This window comes from Macaca mulatta, chromosome 12 (assembly GCF_049350105.2).
Source record: "Macaca mulatta isolate MMU2019108-1 chromosome 12, T2T-MMU8v2.0, whole genome shotgun sequence".
Lineage (NCBI taxonomy): Eukaryota > Metazoa > Chordata > Mammalia > Primates > Cercopithecidae > Macaca > Macaca mulatta.
Window position 1 is genome coordinate 19,508,202 of NC_133417.1, and position 19,279 is coordinate 19,527,480.

At 41.7% G+C, this 19,279-nt stretch overlaps 1 protein-coding gene across 8 annotated transcripts in view; it reads left to right on the plus strand.

Moving 5' to 3' along the window:
* Positions 1–19,279, plus strand: part of CCDC93 (coiled-coil domain containing 93) — a 90,727-nt gene that overhangs the window by 7,795 nt on the left and 63,653 nt on the right. For all 8 annotated transcript variants that reach the window (XM_077956861.1, XM_077956863.1, XM_077956862.1 and 5 more), the window contains exons 4-6: positions 5,565–5,676; positions 10,104–10,202; positions 10,948–11,004. In XM_077956861.1, the coding sequence (XP_077812987.1) occupies positions 5,565–5,676; positions 10,104–10,202; positions 10,948–11,004 (268 nt within the window). The remainder of the gene's footprint in view (positions 1–5,564; positions 5,677–10,103; positions 10,203–10,947; positions 11,005–19,279) is intronic.

Genomic DNA, 19,279 nt, shown 5'->3' on the forward strand with positions numbered 1-19,279 from the left:
GATCAAAGTTTGTAGTGACTACTTAGTTTATCTTTCCAAAGACAGCTAATACGGGTGGCAGCTGGTTAGTCGGAGGAAAGGAGATGCTTTCCTTCCCCATTGCCTCTGTGTAAGGCAGAGCCTCACTTTGCCTTGTCTTCGAGAGAAAGCAGCATGGGCTCCTTGCTAGAGATCTCACCTGAGCATACCCTGCCCAGTCTTTTGTAGTGCACCGGCTCACCAGGGGCCTGGCCATTTCATTACACCATTTGGGATACCTGGTTCTTCTCCCAGCCCTCCAGTGGGCCTCTGTGTGACCTTCGGACAGCCACTCCTTCTGTGGGCCTCAGTTCTCTGACCCGTCAGGAGAGATTCCTGACCTCAGATATGCATGATTCTGTGACAGTCTGTTTATTCATTTCTCTGAAGTATTACCCTCTTCCGAGAGAAAACACTTCCAAAAGGAACAAAGATGTCTTATAAATAACATATGAAGCAATAATGGTGAGAAAATGAAGCAAAAGGGGGAAAAAAATGGGGACAAAAGGCAGAGTTGGGGACAAGACAACCACAGTGATGGATCACAAAATGCTTTGTTTTCCTACAATTGGCCAAAGATTTGCTCCTGTGTTTCTGGCAGCCAAGTGGAGGTGGTATCTGTGAGTTACTGAGCATCAGGAATGTTGTAATTTACTTTATACAGCATTTTCCCCTTAAGTTTCTAATTGCCTTTTTTTTTTCCTGGTTGACAAAAGAAGCATATGCGCATATGCCTTTAGCTGTAGCTCAGATCAGCCAGCTTTTTTTTTTTTTTTTTTTTTTTTGGAGACAGGGTCTTGCTCTATCACCCATGCTGGAGTGCAGTGCTGTGAACAGCACTCACTGCAGCCTCGACTTCCTGGGCTCCAGTGATCCTCTTATCTCAGCCTCCTGTGTAGCTAGATCCCAGGCATACACCACCATGCCCAGCTAATTTTTAAATTTTTTGTAGGGATGGGGTCTCACCATCTTGTCCAGGCTGGTCTTAAAACTCCTGGGCTCAAACGATCCTCTCGCCTTGGCCTCCTGGGATTAGAGGTGTGAGCCACCATTCCTGGTCTATGCTTCTTAATCAGGCTGTTTACTAGCATGAATTCATTGTCTTCTTGAGGATGCTCTTCTTGGAAGCTTCTATCTTTGACCTCATTGCTTCCTATACCTGTGGCACCCTTGATGTGCTGGTATTTCTTTTCATTGCATTGTCTAGTTTTGCCATTTCTTTGATTCCACATGTGCTTTCTTCCTAAATTCCCCTTGAGTTTTCCAGTGGTTGTTAGGCCCCATTTTCATTTCGATATCCTTAGGGGATATGATAGACTCCAGTGGCAGCATTCCATTATACTTTTAATAGATAGGGGAACACAGTATTTTTCTATGTCGTCTCAATTCCTTGTCTATATTTCTGAAATCTAAAAGACACTGAGAACTGTTTTTTCTTCTTTTAGAGTTTGGATACAAAGCTTATTTGGAAGCAAAACATGACCTGAATTGACTGAATTTATAGCTTTATTGATCCACTTATGTGACTATTCATAAGTTTTGCTGAATAAATTTTTTTTTATTATAGAGTGTGACTCTAGATTTTCCTGGGTTCTTACATAATATATAATATATACCCCTTAGGTATTCTAAGGAGCTAAATCTAAAAATTTCAGAATTCTGAAACACATCTGACTCAAAGGGTTTGGATAAGGGATTGAGGATGTGTTATATTCTCTGGTAAGTGCTTGATGTGTGTCTCTTAAGTGCAGAGCCATGAACTGTAACTGTGGGCAAAGCTGGAGACGGGTTTACGTGACTAAGGACCCACCAGACTCAGCAGTGCATCAGGTAGCTCATTCTTTATTATCTGTAGAAGACATTATAGCCACAGGGTACTGAGTCATCTAAAAATCATGTCTGTTTGGTTTTGGAATGTGTTCTGTTTGGAGTTCTCCCCGCACCATAGAGTTTCTGGTTAGGTACAGTTTAGACTAAAACCGTCCTATGTTTGCAGTTTTCCAGTATATCTAGTCAATTTAATGGGTGGGCTGGACATATGTCCAAGGAGCACACTTGCCTGTTGAGGGCATGGTTGCCTCTCAAGCTGTCTTCTTTATGTGCCCAATTGAAGTCCTTGTTCCCTGTCATCCTTCTTTGCTGAGAGTTCCATAAGCTTCTATCCTCTACTTCTGTCCTCTTCTGAAGCCCCATTAACAGAGAGTCCTATGGCCAGAGGCCCGTAAATGAGATTTTACATTTATAACTGAGTTCATTTCAACAACAGACATTGTATTGGGCATCTGTGTTCCAAGCACTTGGATGTGTATTTTATTATTTTACCTTCACTGCCGCCTTTGGGTAGGGGTTATCCCTAGTTTTATGATAGGAGTATTGGACCTGGACCGAGTTACTTGACAAAAGTTTCAGAGTTGGTGGTGGAGCTTGAATTTACACCCAGGCTTAATTCATTCTCTTTCAGACTGTTTGCAGGGGTGAAGAAAACAGTGCACTGAACACTCTTAAAAACTAAAGGAGTCAAACTAATCACAGCTGGGCGTGTTAAAGTCTTAGTCTAGGAAACCTGCCTGGTGACCTCTGTAATTGTCACTTTCTATGATTTTTAGGAAATCTGAGGGCTCCACCTTGAGCCACAGGGAGAAGCTGAAAAGGGATTGTTAGATTTCTGGAAGTCTTTCTTACTTTCTTTCCCTGCCCCCAGCCTGCCTGCATTTTCCTCCATGTCCTCACCTTGGCTGCCAGGACTGCCCAGACTTGGCAGTAATTTCTGAGAGGTGGGTTTAAGAGGGTTGTAAATCCTAGGATGACCCGTGATAACCTTCTCTCTGGGCCTTTATGAACTGGGTGAGTAGGCTGGCTCTGAAGAGTGGCCAGGAAGAGCCGTGTCTGAAGGCAGGGGGTTAGGCTGGATGGTGGTGTGGATCCCAGCCTCTTGTTTTTAAGCTACTGTGGTGCTAGGCAATTGGTAACTCTATGCAAACCAATGTATCTGAAACCACAAGAGGGAGCTCTCCTCCTGCTGAACCAAAATGTAACTAAGGAAAGGCTGTATTGATCACATGCCCCTGTATAGATAGTTAGGACCTGCATTGAGCAAAACCAGGACTGATACTCATTTACATGTGCTAAGCTTGGAGTTTAGGCAGCAGAACCAGTTGAACACTCATCTCTTCTTACAAGTTTCAAGGAAATTAAATAAGCTATAAAAATCTGATGGAGATCAAAATTTAAAAAAAGTTTATCAGAGAGAGAGCCTCAGATATGTTGCCAAATGGATTTGTTAGTGTTTCACTACCAAGCTATCCCATGCGAGTCCCAAGCAGACCTGGACAACCACAGGCTAGGGCAGGCAGCACATCTTATGGCACAAAAGATGCATGTGTCCCAAAGACAGGCTGCCTAGAAGGGAAGGGCACCAGGAGTGGCTGAGAGCTGCATGATAATTTTCTTCATCCTCTCAGGACTTTTGTTTTAAGAGACAGAGTTTCACTCTGTTGCCCAGGCTAGAGTGCTCTCTGCACCCTCAAACTCCTAAGCTCAAGTGATCTTCCTTCCTCAGCCTTTTGAGTAGCTGGGACTGTAGGAATGCACCATTATGCCTAGCTAATTTTTAAATTTTTTTATGCAGACAAGGTCTCACTATGTTGCCCAGGCTGGTCTCAAACTCCTGGCCTCAAGTGACCTTCTGCCTTGGCCTTCCAAAGCACTAGGATTACATGCGTGAGCTACCATGCCCCGCCCCTCTGAGGACTTTTGAATAAATCACTCCTCACCTCTGCTTCTGTTGGGGAGGAAGGATGAGGGGGCAGCAAATATTCTCCTATGTGCTTCCCTCCTAGGAGGTAGATACTCCCTTTCTTCTATGAATGTGTGCAGTGAGGGATTAATCCCCCTTCCATATTTTTTTCTGTTAACAAATTGGACCTGACATTTGGTCTTATGATCAGTGGGGTGTTACCGTTGTCCTCAGCAGTTTTAACCTTGGTCCCAACTTGTGAAGCTATTTTCCAGATACCGGACACTGTTTTTTATGTGTTCTTAGTGATTATTCCCTGGGGGACTGCTTAACTTTAGCTCCTAGGTCACCTAGTTACTGTTAATACTAGGACTGAGGGATGAAACCTACTAAATGAATCACAGATAAGACAGTAATAACTCTCACCCAGCCCTGAGTCGGATGTTCATCTTGAGGGTATCTGTCTCCTGGGAAGGATTATTGAACTGTAGAAAGATAAAGGTGGACAAGACTTCTTTGAACAAGAAACACTTTTGGGAGACCCAAAACTTGTTGGATTTGAAGCACCTAGTACTAAGTGACCCTTGTTTACCTGGACCTTTGTCTATTAGAGCATAGTACTATATTTGTTTATAAGGCCCCAGTAGCTGCTGTGACTGGCTAAGATTTTTTTCAAGGGTCTTGTGTGGCAATATAACCTATTCATGTAGGCTGATCCAGAAGCTCCTATTTCTCCAAATGGCCACAAGACCATGCCTGGTGACTGCTTCTCAGTGTTCCCAGGCTACATACCATGGCTTTGGGGTCAGGCACACCACTGAATAGTATCTTTTCTCTCCCCTTGAGTCTGATTCAATTAAGATAGTGTAAGAAACAGGAATCACATAGCTAGAGATGAAATGCCTACTGATTCAAGAAGGAGGTTTCAAACTGCAATAAAACAGACTTGCATACAAATCCCTCCGCCACTGCTGCCATAAACTGTCCTGCCCCAGCTCAGACTGAGCTGAGAAACCTCCCTAGCAGGAGAGGATGCTTACCTCCTGACCTACAGAGAAGAAAACTCTGAGGCCCCAGGAAGCCTGGTTCCTCTCTTCTCAGTCCCACCTCGTGGTCTCCTATAGGAGGAAGACTGAGGCGAGGTGTTGGAGAGAGGCCAGTGTCCCTCATGAGACGCGGAAAATCTCTCTTCTGTATGGAAATAAGAGTGAGGAGAGACAGTTCCCTCAACGCTAGGATTTATTTTAGAGTATCAAAAGATTAAAGGCCACTGTTTATTTTAAAAATATTTTGGAGAGGACTCCAAATCTCTTTTGGAAATGGGGCTCCATGTTTCATGTTAATATTCTGGGTACCTGGTGTAAGATCTGGTAATTGTTGCCTGAATGATATTTAGAATATTATTTTTAAACTTTTAGAAAGAGTAGATCAGTAAAATGAAATGTAAAAAGAATACGGGGCACTAATAACTTTTTATCTTACTACATAAGGATGTTAAAAAATAGCAACTACTACCTCTAACATCACCATCATTTAGTAAAATATTTTGCATCGAAATAGTAGGAAGAAAAACATGATAGAATAAAGGATGAAGGCAGTTTTGTGGCCACACACACACACGCGCACATACACACCACTAAATTGTGCTTATTTTTCTCATTTTGCAGTCATCTAGGAGAAACTTGTCATGGTCTGGACTAGCCTGGCATGGAGAAGTCCCAGATCCTTCTGTGATGCTGCCCAGACTTTAGAGATGCTATAAAGGCTACTTAGTGTGCCTCACTCTTTGCTTGTTGCTTTTTCTGAACAGAGCTCTATCAGAAAAAATTGTCTCGGTCCTGCCAAGGATGAAATGCCCACACCAGTTGGAGCCCCACCAGATCCAGGGGATGGATTTTATTCACATATTTCCGGTTGTTCAGGTGAGAGCTTCTGAGTGGTTTCTTGTCCTCTTAACATCAGAATTCCTGTAATGGGCCTGGCTTGTCCTGTAATTGGTCTGTCTGTCCTGGATCCTGAATGTAATGGGTGTGATAATGATTTGGTACAGCAGAACATGGTGGTGTTCCTTGTCATCTTCAGAAGATTGCCGGTCCCGCATGTACCCTAGTTTCATGCTGTCACCTGATAAGATCTTTGAATGTTCTCATCTGACTTTGCATTGCCTGTTTGGTAAAGACAGAACTCTATAGCCTGGTATGCTCTGTTCCCTTTTGACCTATTCAGCTTGATTTCATTCCTTGCTTTTTGTTCTTTTTGTTCTGTCACTCTCTGATATTCATTCCAATTTCCCCAGGTTTATTATGCTTCCGCCTGCCACAGTGCGTTTGCATTGCTGGTTCCTTGGGCTGGAATGCTCTTCCATTCTCTCCTTACCTGTTTAATTCATATGGCTTGCTTCAACCCTTCAGATCTCAGCTCCACCAAACCTCTTCAAGAAAGCTTTCCCTCATCCCCTAATCCACAGCATGTTCCTTCGTGGTATGCACTCCTATGGCCACATTCCCTTCCTTCACCAGAATCTTTCTTACTACAGTTTGTAATCATGTATATCCGTGTGTGTGATTGTTTATCTGCTTCTCCCATTAGACTCTAAGCTGCATGAGAGCAAGTCTGTGTGGCTGTCTTGCTTATTGTTTTGTTTCCAGTACCTACCAGAATGTCTTACAGTTTATAGATATTCAGTTCGTGTGGGTAAATGCCTAAAGGGGAGACTTCTCTTTGCCTCCAGCTATTTCCCAAACCCCTATGATTAAGTGGCTCATGCCATACAGCTCCCAACAGCTGGCCCTCCATATTCACAGTTCCACATTTATAAATTCAATGAACCATGCATCAAAAAAGTTTGGGGGTGTTGGGGGGAAACAATAAAAATAACAATACAACAATAGAAAGTAATACAAATTTAGCAAGCTGGAAAAATAATACAAATTTAAAAATACAGTATAACAACTATTTACATAACATTTACATTGTATTAGGTATTATAAACTAGAGATGATTTAAACTATGGGGGGGGGAATGTGTTTAGTTTGTATGCAAATACTGTGCCATTTTATATCAGGGACTTGAGCACCTGTGGATTAGTATCTAGAGCGTCCTGGAACCCATCTGCCACAGATTCCTTGGATCAACTGCGTTCTATGCAGTTCTTCTCTATGGGTTTCCCCTAGGCATCTTAGAAAGAGGAGGAGCAAAGGGACTCAGGTGTGTTGCCCGCTGTGTGAACACTACTTCCCATCTGACCCTAATAGAGTTGTTTGAAGCATTTATTTTAATCCCTTACATTTGAGGAAAGTGAGAAATGTAATTTCCTTACATTTGGGAAAAATGAGACTGAGAGAAGGTGATTGATTTGCTTAAGGGCCGAGAGCTAGTGAGTGGTTAAGCAAAGGTTCCAGTCTAAACTGTGTCTCCAAGCCTGTGCTTTTCCCACTCCACCCTTCATGCAGCCTCCGAGAAGGAAGCTACACAGCCCTAGAAGCTACAAGTTTGCTAGTTCTGTGTTAAGATTATGAAATATAGGGGTCAAGACCCTGGAGACCTCCTGAGTTCAAATCTGCCACTTTCTAGCTGTGTGACCTTGGGTAAATAACTTTCTCTCTGTTAAATTGAAATAAGTAATAGCACCTACCTGATAGGATGAGAATTAAGTTAGTTGTATGTCTAAAGCACTTAGATGAAAGACTGAACATTTTGGCAAGTGCTCTGTGTTATGTAGTTTCTGTTATTGTTAAGTGTTGAATCTTCCCCTCCGCTAGACTTCAAGTTGAATGCCATGAAATTTGTAAATTTGAAGCCAAGACTTTACCTTAAAATTGATTAGTATGTTTGTTAGCCCTTCTGTCTTTCTGATACAAGGGGACACTACCTGATCATTTTTATGAAAATAGGAAGTTGGGGCCCTGTGTTGATTGTTATTGAAACCTCCAACATCGTCAAACTGTGCAGTTGTTATCTTTCCCCCAAAATATGGATCTCTAGAGATTAGACCTTTTTTAACCCTACGCTAGGACTTTGGAGGCAAAAAATCTAGTCAGGCTGTGAGAAGAATGGGAAGTGATCTGCAGTCAGCTGGGTGTTTTGAAGGTCTAAATGTTCTCCATTGTGAGTGGAATGCTAGAGGGTTTGTCTGGATGGGAGGGCCCAGGCTAGTGGTTACGATTTCTTAATTTCATGGACCTGTAAAATTTTAAAGCAAAAATGGAGGTTGGCCTAGGGTTGCCACCTGTAGTTTGCCAGGCAAGGACACTTTAAAAAATGACTACAATCTTGCTTTATCATTTCATAAAATAATGGCCATTTAATTCTCAAACTCAGAAAAAAGCAATCCTTCAAATTAAATGCATTTAACAATGATGAAACCTACCATATGCCTGTAGCTTTTGCCTGTTTTTGTTTGTTTGTTTGTTTGTTTGTCCCCCGTGGGCACCACTGAAAGAATAATCACAGACCAGCAGTTGTAAGCCGTTGACCTACTTCTCTTATGTGATTCTAGAAGCCCATCACCTGTGTTCACACCATTTTAGCAAAGCTGTAGTAACACTGTCTGGATGCCAGCCAAGAAAAAACAGATCTAATTTCTGGCCTCTGGTGGTTCTAGATCATATCTTTTTCTCCTGTGTCGGACATGTGACTCCTGTGAAGGTCGATATTTTTCTTGAGTGCGAGGGAACCTGTGGCAGAGATAGGCTGTCCAAGAGTTTCCCTCTATAGCCTTTCATGCTAGAAACTCCAAAACGTCTGTCAGGACTCAACAAGCTTTCCCTTCCTAATGGGATCGTGCTCTCCAGGATCCAGCCAGGCGGTAACTCAGGGTAGGTCTGGGATTAGGAAGCAGCTCTGAAAGGGAAGCAGATTGAAAAGCCAGAAACTGTGTCTCCCAATTCAAAAGAAAGCAGAGCTAAATTGAGTTGAGCAATGAGTCAACTGCCTTAGTTGGCTCTTAGTTGTCCTGGGCCACTTAGTTGTACTGGGATGGGTACAGGTGAGGGGCTACAGTCGTTCTGAGTGCTCTCTGATCTTCTCTCTCTGCTTCTGGATTTTAGTCTTTGTCTGAGGTCACTGTTTGGGGGTGAAGTGGTAGAAATATGTGGATGATACTAACAGCAAGGAATATTCCTCATAGAGTTTTTTGCTCTGTTCTGAGCAGCTGTTTCCTAAACACGTGCTTACTTGAGTTGGCTGCGCTTTTTGAACAAGCATCTCTTCCCATCCCTGCAGGCGCATCGTGCAGCACCATGTTATGTGCCTTGTGCCTGCTTTCCTAGGTAGCTGACCCTCACCAAGTGTGATACGCTGTTGGCGAAACACAGCTGCTATCCAAAAACTGCTTTTGAGATGTAGTAGCTCTCTCTGGAGGGGGAGTGGCACCCCCTCTGTGTGTTCATCAGTAATTAAGGGAATGAATGAAGAACCGGGGAGGAGAAGCAAAGGCTCTTTTTACACTTTACACCTTTACCCTCAGAGTGGCTGGATCTTCTGCAGGTTTTAGTGGGGTGGTGTTTTAATGATAATAACTGGAGTTTTCAGTTGGGAGAAGTGAAGAGCAGCTGTTTCTGGATATCAGCCTAACAAAGCTGGGAAACATTTCATAAAACCATTTGTCCAGCCTTCGCTGTAGAATAGTCTCTTGAGTTGTGACTCCCAGCTTTGCAGCTTGCTAGCTATGGATCCATGAGTAAGTTATATAGCCTCCCGGCACTTCAGGTTCTGTGAAACTCAGCCAGTACTATCCAAAGTTGTGAGGGTTAAGAGAGAATGTTGTGAATGTCAGGATAAACCAGTGCCTTCAGCTGTGTACTCAGTATGCACCACTCTCGAATCTTGAGTATGTTGGACAATTTTTCATCTGTCAAATGGGGAGTTACACTAGCATTCTCTGTGGTTCTCTCCCTTTCCCTGGTCTGTGGGGTAAGGAGCATAAGAAAAAGATTTATATGAAGATCTGCCAGTAGGACCAGGAAATTGGGAGATAGCTCTGTTCGTTTTGTGCTTCAGGTATTTACAAATCACTCTACTACTTGTGATTTCATTTACTCCTATGTTAGCTCTGTGAGGTGAAGGGAACTGATATACTTTTACAGAAAGGAAAACTGAGGCTCGATGATATGAAGTAAGGCTTTAAAGCTCCTGTATGGCTACTCAGTACTAGGTCCCATTGGATCTTAACATGTCAGATGCCCAGCTGGTTGCTTTTCCTATAGGACAGCATGTGTTGATAGCTTCTTATCACCTGGTCAGTTCAGCTATGCTGGTTTGAGTTCATGAGTTGTGCCATGTCTGAACTGGCCTTCATGCAGTGGGATTTTGTCCTTAGCAACTCATGTGTTTTCACTTTCTTCCCCAGTGGCTGGTGAAACGAGCTATAGAAACGAAAGAAGAGATGGGTGACTATATCCGCTCCTACTCTGTATCCCAGTTCCAGAAGACTTACAGTCTCCCTGAGGTCAGTATTGGGATTTTCTTGTCCCGCTGAGAACCAGAGTGCACACTTAGAGACTCCCCACCAAGGAGCAAAGTAAGCTCAGGCTCTCCTACATTCCCACCCCCTACTTGGCATCATTAGTGCCTCTTTACATAGCCACTGAGTGCAAAGCTCTGTAATTTTGTCATTTTCTCTGAATTTTAGTGTTTGATCTAGGGCTTTTATTAATTTATAAGAGCAATCGTTGATTTTTGTATAAAGTTTTTTAAGAGGCTGCTTGCCCAGAACATCCCTATATTAACAATTTAATAATAATAATAATAACAACAATCATAGCTAATAGCCATCATGTATTTACTACATGCCAGTCTCAGCACATCTTATGGCTTTTATTCTTTAATCCCTACTGCCCCCTGAGATAGGTGTTTTTATCCCTGTTTTACAGACAGAGAAACTGAGGCTTAGAGGTTAAGTAACTTACCTGAGGTTTCGATGCTTAAGAGGATATGAAATGAGAACTCTTGTCTTAAGCACTACTCCTTATGACCCCCTTTTTCTTACTGGCTGTGTAGGGATTTATGTTGGAGCTATCTGCAGGGTTCCTAGCCTTTTCCCATGGAGAATATATTTCAATTTGTTAGAAAATTGGGACTTCTTCAGGCAAAGTAATGATGAGAAATCAATTTATAAGGCAGATTTCTGAGTGGTCCACTTGAGTTTTAATTTTCCCATGGGATTTGTTTAATCTCTCTGTTTTGTCTTGTAGGATGATGACTTCATAAAGAGAAAAGAAAAGGCCATCAAGACAGTTGTGGACCTCTCAGTAAGTTCCCTGGCCGTGTTCTTCTGTCAGAGCCCTGCGTAGCCTCAGATAGTCCTTTGATTTAAATCACAAAAGTGCTTCTCCTGAGGTTTCCCTCTGCAGGGATCGCTTAGGAGCTAGACTCAGATGACTGTGTGAGGGAAGCCCTGCCTGCTTCACTGCTCAGGGCCAGGGCAGCAGTATGCACAGGTAGAACCTGCCACACTACTGCTCTCTCTCCTCACTTCCAGTTTTAGGGAAGAAATAGCCAAACACAGAGCCCTTCCTAGTTTGTCCCAGTGGCAGGTGTAAACTTTGAGTAGCTCTGAAGAGCAGATGATGAATGGGGATGATAACTTGAGGTTTCTGTCCCCCACACCCATGGTGACTTTGCATAGACAGACTAGCCTCTGATCTGGGATGGCCTTTGTCCCCATTCATAGTACATCTTAATCACAGTGATTCTGCACATGTGTCCCCACTTCGCCAGCATGAGGGTTAGTGGAGCCTTTGACCCTTTACAAAACACTCTGGGCCAGAGCTGTGGAACCTTGTCAACTGCACCCTCCACCCCCAATCTTCCGACCTGAGCTGAGGGGAACGAAGCCTAGGTGCCTGTGTGCACAGTCTCTCTCTTCTGAAAATAATGTATCCTGTTGTTTTGCGTGCTTTTTACTTCATCTAAATTATATCATACATCTAGTTGGTTTTCATAGTTGCATAGATTCTTATATTAATATGCCACCCAAATGAAATAGCAGATATACTTCTTGCGCAGATGGCATGGGTTACATACCTTGTGTCATTGTGAAGATTGACATTGTCTGGTGTTTGTGGCTTTGTGAACTGGCTACAGAGTCTTTCCAGAAAAAGAATTCCAAGCTGGCTTATCTTAAAAATAAATGTGTGGTCTACCAGGGTGATTACTCTGAAAAGAACAATTGTTTGGTAATGAAAGACATGAAAATCTCCTATGAAACAATTAATCTTGATCACTTTATGATTGTAATTTCTTTTTTTCTCAATTCCATTTTGGAAATGGAAGGGTTGGAAAATTTTTAAGAAGGTGACACTCAAAAGCCAGATACTGTTTTCAGATTTGGTGGCAGTATTAAACAATAATAAGAAAAAATGATGTGACCTCAGAGTAATTTTCTTTCCTGGTTGTGAAATAGGTGTTCAGTTTACAGCATCCTCAGAAGTTTTTAAAAAGATTGATAGATGTAGGGGAATTAAATTAAGGTTGGTTTTCACCTTAATTTCACAACACAGAAGCAACCACTTTTAATTTTTGGACATATTTCTTTTTTTAAACTGAACTGGAATCATACTTTAAAGATAATTTTGTGTTTTTTTCACTTACCAATGTAGGGCCTTTTGTATGCTGTTAAAAGATTCCTGCTGGCCGGGCACAGTGGCTCATGCCTGTAATCCTAGTACTTTGGAAGGCTGAGATGGGTGAATCACGAGGTCAGGAGTTCAAGACTAGCCTGGCCAACGTGGTGAAACCCCATCTCTACTAAAAGTACAAAAATTAGCCGGGTGTGGTGGTGCACACCTGTAATCTCAGCTACTTGGGAGGCTGAGGCAGGAGAATCGCTTGACCCCAGAAGGCAGAGGTTGGAGTGAATCAAGATCATGCCGTTGCACTCCAGACTGGGCGACAGAGCAAAACTCCATCTCCAAAAAAAAAAAAAAAAAAAAAGATTCCTGCTAATGACATTTCTCATGACAAATGGTAACCAAGTAGTTCGATATGATAATTGCTTTCCCCTGTTTTAAATGTTACTTCGTCTCAGGAACGATATGAAAACCAGGTGATAATCATGTTACCTCTGAGGCAGGAAATTGCTAGGCTAGCAGTAGGAAAGAAGGGGAAATTTTCTTTTCCCTATAAACTCTGTACTATTTGAATTTTATTCTAAGTGTGCATTACTTATTCAAAACAGTACATATTAAGGGTTTTTGGTTTTTTTTAATTTTTTTGTAACAAAAGCTACATACAAACGTTAAAAAGTTTTAATGCTTAATTGAATATCTTCATGTGTAAATCTCGCTCTGAGCCCTGGGTAGAGAATGAGACAATAGTAGTTTTCGGCCACAGAGCAAAGGCCAGCATAGCTGTTAATCATCCTAGTAATGAAACTGGGCCTGGCATCTCTATGCCCATAGATTAGTTAAAGCCCCTAGAGGCACATTATTTTTTCTTCTCATTTTTAATGGAGTTTTTTGTTTGTTTGTTTTTAATCCACTTCTGCTTGGCAATGTGATTGCAGAGAATTAGGGAATATGTGATAATGACAAATATTTACATAGTGCCCAAACATTGTTCTGAGTCCTCATAACAATCCCATGAAGCAGTAGTTTGTTGTTGTTGCTTTTTAACAAATGAGGAAACTGAAACACAGGTAGGTTATATATAAGTTGCCCAATGTCACAATGGTGATGGTAGAGGCAGGACTCAAACCCAGTCTTGTAACTGTGCTGCTGTGAGCCTCTAGATAAAATGCTGTTTGCAGCTGATGAGAAAATAGTATCAGAATAAAGGAAAATGAGCCCAGCCTGGTGGCTCATGCCCGTAATCCTAGCACTTTGGGAGGCCGAGGTGGGCAGATCGCTTGAGCCCAGGAGTTCGAGACCAGCCTGGCCAACATGATGAAACCCCATCTCTACAAAAAATACTAAAATTAGCCAGGCATGGTGGCATGTACCTGTAGTCTCAGCTCCTCAGGAGGCTGAGGTGGGAGGATCACCTGAGCCTGGGGAGGTTGAGGCTGCAGTGAGCTGTGATTGTGCCACTGTACTCCACCCTGGGTGGCAGAGTGAGACCCTGTCTCAAAAAAATAAATAAAAATAAAGGGAAATAGAAAAAAACTGTGATTCCCTGGTTATAATTTGTATTGTTTCGTTTATTTCCTTTTTTTGTGAGTGAACTTGATCTTCAGTTGTTCGGCAGTTTTCAGCAGGAATGATAAAGAGTCTTCATGGATGGCTAAAGCTCAAGCTCGCCTTTGGGTTTTCCTTTTCTCATCTACTGAGAACAGCCCTGACTTCCAGGAGCTGTCTGCGTAGGTTTCTTAGCTGAGCTCCGTCACCGTTCACTTTCCTCCCTCTCTTCGGCCACTTCTGCAAGCCCTTCCTCAACTGACTTGAAATGAGAGCCCCAAAAGCTCGCAGAGACTCTAGGGCTGTGGTGCATATCCCTAACCTATTCTTGTGAGTCAGTACAAAAAATTAAATAGCTCAAAATTGTATTTATTGTCATGCTCCTCAAGGAAAATCCCTCCTTTAATAAAGGACAGGAAATCCTTAATTTTAAGTCACAAATGGAAAATTAAGGAATGAAATAAGGTCAGACACATAGATGGCTAATTTTTAGACCCAGTCTTTTGTAAAATAGGTGTGGAGCTGCTGTGTATTTATTAAGTTCCTACCACGTGCCTGGCATCTCAATAGGCATTTAACAAACATTAGCTCCTTTATCCCTCATTAACACTCAAGGAGTTATATATTATTATTTCCTTTTTACAAATCAGGAAATTGAAGCTCAGCAAGGTTAATAAATTCCCTCTGTAGCTTCAAAGCTAGGAAGAGGGAGCCAGATTTTGATATGACACCTGACTCTAGCAAAGCAGGTGTCGGCACTCCTCCACTTTTCTGGCTTTTCACCTGGTCTCTGCTTTCCCACATATTCCTGGCACCAATTTTGCAGTACTATTGCTGACTTACTTCAGGGCTCTGGGATATTACTTACGTGGGTCTGAGAGACTCAAATGCATGCAGAGTGGTTGGGTCCTCTCCCACCATCTCTTCATTCCCTTATAGGAACATTGACTGTGACTTCTCATTTGAAGACCCTTTGCCCAGCCAAAGAATAGATGTCAGGTGGGGGCTGTCCTGTTGTTATCTTTTGGTCAGCATGATGCCTTTATGTCTTAACTAACAGGCTTTTACTTATTCTTGCTTAGACATAACATAAAAGTATTTAAATATTAAATCTTTAGCTTACTGTCTTTAGCCATCCTTAGGAGACTGTTTGAATTTTTTGCATTCATCCTTGGTTATGTAGCCCATTCATTTTTTTGGTGCATGATTTTTTTTTCAAAGTTATTTTTCTTTTGTACTAATACTGTTGTAATAAGAATGAAAAATTAGGAAATGGAGAAAAGCAAAAACTAAATCACTCATGATATCACCAGCCAGGGATAGCCACTGATATTGCAAGCAGGAGATTCAGAGTTGTGAATATCTGTATGAAGAATTAGAGATAGAAAAAAAAAAAAGGCACTGTACTATGTATTCTATTTTGTTGCTTGCTCATTTTGCTCAGTGATATATTGATGATATCTTTCCGTGCCAATGAAGGTACCTGCATAGCATTTTTAGTGGCTGTAGATTATTCATTGTGTGGAACTAGTTCAGCTACATACAGTTTGTTTCTTTTTCTTTTTTTTTTTTCACTTGACCATTACGTAGGACATCCTTGTAGCTAAATTTATTCTTTTATCTCTAATTATTAACTTAGGATTTATTCCATGAAGTGGAATTGGTCAAGATTATACCTAAGGCTTTTAGTACTTCTTGCCAGATTGCCAGGCAGAAAGGCTGCTGTGAACTTTATCATCCGAACTTATGATGGACGCGTTCTTTTTTTGTCTTGGCTTCATTCTTCTTCCTTTGGGAGATTATTGCCAGTACCTGCTTTCTTCTTTGAAGTATATGACTTTCTTCTCCCTATCTCCTTTGCACAGAATAGCTGGCTGCTTTGTAGAAAGCCTGCCCAATAGGAGGTGGTATTTTTCAAAGGACATAAGGAATGGAAACTACCACCTTCCACTTTCACATCATAATCATAATCAGCTCCTCTGTCTCACGCAGTGTGCTGTGACACAGCTTCCTCCTCTGAGCTGTCAGCCCTCCACAGCCGTGAATTGTCTGTCCTGTGCAGTGCGGTCTTTTACTCCCTCTTAACCTTGAATAACGGTGCCCACACTGTTTTACCCAGACCCAAAAGATATATTCATTTACTATTTGGGAGCATTTTTTTTTTGGTAGTGTAGACTTTTGTATGAGAATAGAGGGAACAGAGAAAAGGCTTCTTAGAGCTTCCAGACTAGTTGGAAGGAAGTGCTCTGTGGAACTTACTGGATCATCTAAGAGACTGCCATTTAAAGTTACCAGTCCAGTGTGTTCTTCCATAGGGAATGCTGTGAGGAAGTCCTTTTCATTCAGCTTGTAAAATATAAATGTAGTGACCTAAGTAAAGCAATCTTAGTAATAATACACATCCATATGTATGTGAATATGTATATATCTTAGCCCTTACTGTGTGTCAGGTACTATTAAATATACTGATTAGTTTCTTTTCATAACAACTCTACTTATACCTAATATACAGATGGAAAACCACAGAGGTTAAAGTAACTTGCCTCAAGTCAGAGAGGTATAGTAAGCAATGGAGCAAGCATTAAAACTCTAGCTTGTTTGACTCCATGTATTCATTCAGTAATATTAATTGAACACTTACTGCATGCCAGACCATGTTCTAGGAGCTGAGGCAACAGTAGTGACATTCCAGCTAGTGAGGAGTTTGAGGGCTGATCAAGAACAACTACCTGACTGCGAGGTGGCAGTAGCATATGTAAGCTTTCTTTGGGTGATGCTTTGACAGGTTTGCTTGCAGGGTAGAGGAGTCCCTTACACCATGAGACCATCCAGAAGCTTGGATGCAAGGGCCACATCCAGAGTGGGAGGTGAGGAAAGGAACTCCCCAAGATCACAGAGGAGGCTCATGTGTCTTGGCGATGTTGCTCAGCATCACACAGTGAGTCTGTGGTCAGAGACCTATGAAGAGCCCCAGTGGCTTGAGGTCTACCTAGCCACAGGGTTTATCCTATCTATGGTGAGAAAATGCCAACACTTTTGAAGGGTTTGCCAAGTAGGCAGGCTCTAAATGACAAAAAGTCTGATTATTTAGGCTGTGTATAAAACATTTTGATATGTAAAAATTTGAGTTTGTGCTGGTCAGCTTTTGAGCCAATGGGTATCAGTCTTCTGTGAAGAAGTAAACAACGCAGGAACCATCTTTAGCTCATTTATATAATATAGCAATCTTATTCTTACCCACCAAGTCATACTGTTCAGTGCAGACTCAAGGAGACCTGAGTTGGGGCTGGTGCTGTACCTCAGAGAGCAGAAGATAAATACTTACATAGCAGAGCTCAGGTAAAAGAGAATGGAAGAACAAGGGTGAGGGGTGTCACTGGAGAAGATTCTACAGAAATGATTGCCATCCCTCTGTCTTTCATCGTTTCTTTCAGTCAATACCCAAGCACTTCATTTTTGTTGTTGTTTTATTAATGTGAGAATTTTGGAGAAACATTCATTTGTCCCATTTATAGTAACTTTTTCTTATGAAATCTTTCAGGACATTGCACTTGGCAGTGAAAACATCTATGGGATCCCTTTAGGTGAAAGGCAGAATTACTGACAGGACACATAGGCTAAGTAAGATGGATCTGTTAGAATTGGGTTTGGGCTGCGTGGATGAGCTGTTAAGGTCAGTGGAAAGTATTGCTTCCTGTTGAGTTGGGCGTGGGCTGGCCCACTGGAGGTTTTGAGTGTAGAATGCCACATTGGTGGTGGCTGTTTCGCTGCCTGTTCCATTATTTCAGTAAAAAAGTTGTCTGTGGTAATCGTGAGGGAAGCAATCAGGGATTTGCTGCAGACACTGCCATGGTGCTGTGCCGTTCTACCTCCCTTCCCTGTCTTGAGGACTGTGAACTCAGAGTAATTACTCTGACAGCTGAACCTGACTTGTAAGCAGACCTGCAAAGTAGAGCTCTGACTCTCACAGTGCAAGAGTTCTCTGCTTTACAAAAGGGTCACCTTAATTTTTTTTAACCCTGTGTGTGTGCCTTTTACCATCTGCAAATATCTATATATGTTATATATATATGTATATATAAATTATATATATGTTATGTATGTACATATAAATTATTTATATGTTATATATATACATTTTATATATATATCAGAACCTAGATAAAGGGTGATGAAAGTAGAGGTATGAGACATTTTGCAAAGTGCTTAAGTGTCTCAGTTCTGGAGTCATCCTGTTTTTATCACTTACTGCCTTTTTCACCATCAGCAAGTTTTTTAACCTCTGTATGCCTAAGTTCGTCTACAGAAGATAACAAGTATAACTGCACTCATAGATGTGGGGATCAAATGGGCAGCACAGATATAGCAGAACGTGCCCGGCACGTACCTACTATTCAATAAGTGGTAACTATTACTGTTGCTACCACTATTAATGACAGAAGGATAAATTGATTTTATATTCCTTTTTAAGAGCACATCATGTAAAGCATGTTATACTTTTTATTAATCTCAGACTTTAAATTTTTTATGGAATTATGTTACCAGGTCAGTATCTTTACAGGATTAAAAGGACACAAAGGAAGAGACCCTGGGAGCATCCTTCAAGATCTGTTAGCTTCATTTTGCAGATGCAGAAACTGAGGCCCATTGAGGGGAATTGCCTTTCTCAAGGTCATGCAGCTGATTAGTGGCAGAGATAGGACTGGACATCAACATTCCTGACCCCTGTTGCTTTAAAGGATGACTTAGCAATAGCTCTTTATAGTTGGCCTGTGAGGCCCTGACATTTAGGTTGTATTACTTCAGCAGACCGTTGTTGTGATCCATGTGGCAGCTTCATATTGTGGAATGAGTCTTGTGAGAGGGCTAGCTGAAATGACTGGTGGGTGGCTAGAGTGGCAGTCTGGGGCAAGTTAGTGTCAGGGACAAGCCTTGAAATGAGAAACCAGGTTACCTAGGGCCAGGCCTCATAGTGTCCCAGGGATCTTGGACAAATTTTTCAATGTCTGCTTCCTCAATAGTAAAGTGAAGTTAGTGGTATGTGCCCTGTCTCTGCTTCACAGTGTGGTTTATAAAGTGTAAAAGAAAGGTGAGATGTATATGAAGTTTTATACTTTAACATGTAAGGAGTAATTCACAAAGCCAACATTGTCATTGTTTGGCAGAATAAAAGGTCCTTTTAGCTGTTGGTGTCAGTATGCTCTTGTTTTGGAGTCAATCCTTTTTTTTTTTTTTTTTCAGAAGAATCCAATTTCTTGCCTTTAGTTATTGACTCTTTCAGTTGTAACTAAGGATAATAGCAGTTAAGCTCAAGCTGTAATAGTAGAGCTCAGTGGAAGCCAAACCAGGCACAGTAACTGACACCATGTAAGTTGATTCTATTTTGCATCTCCCTGTAAGTCTGTTTTAT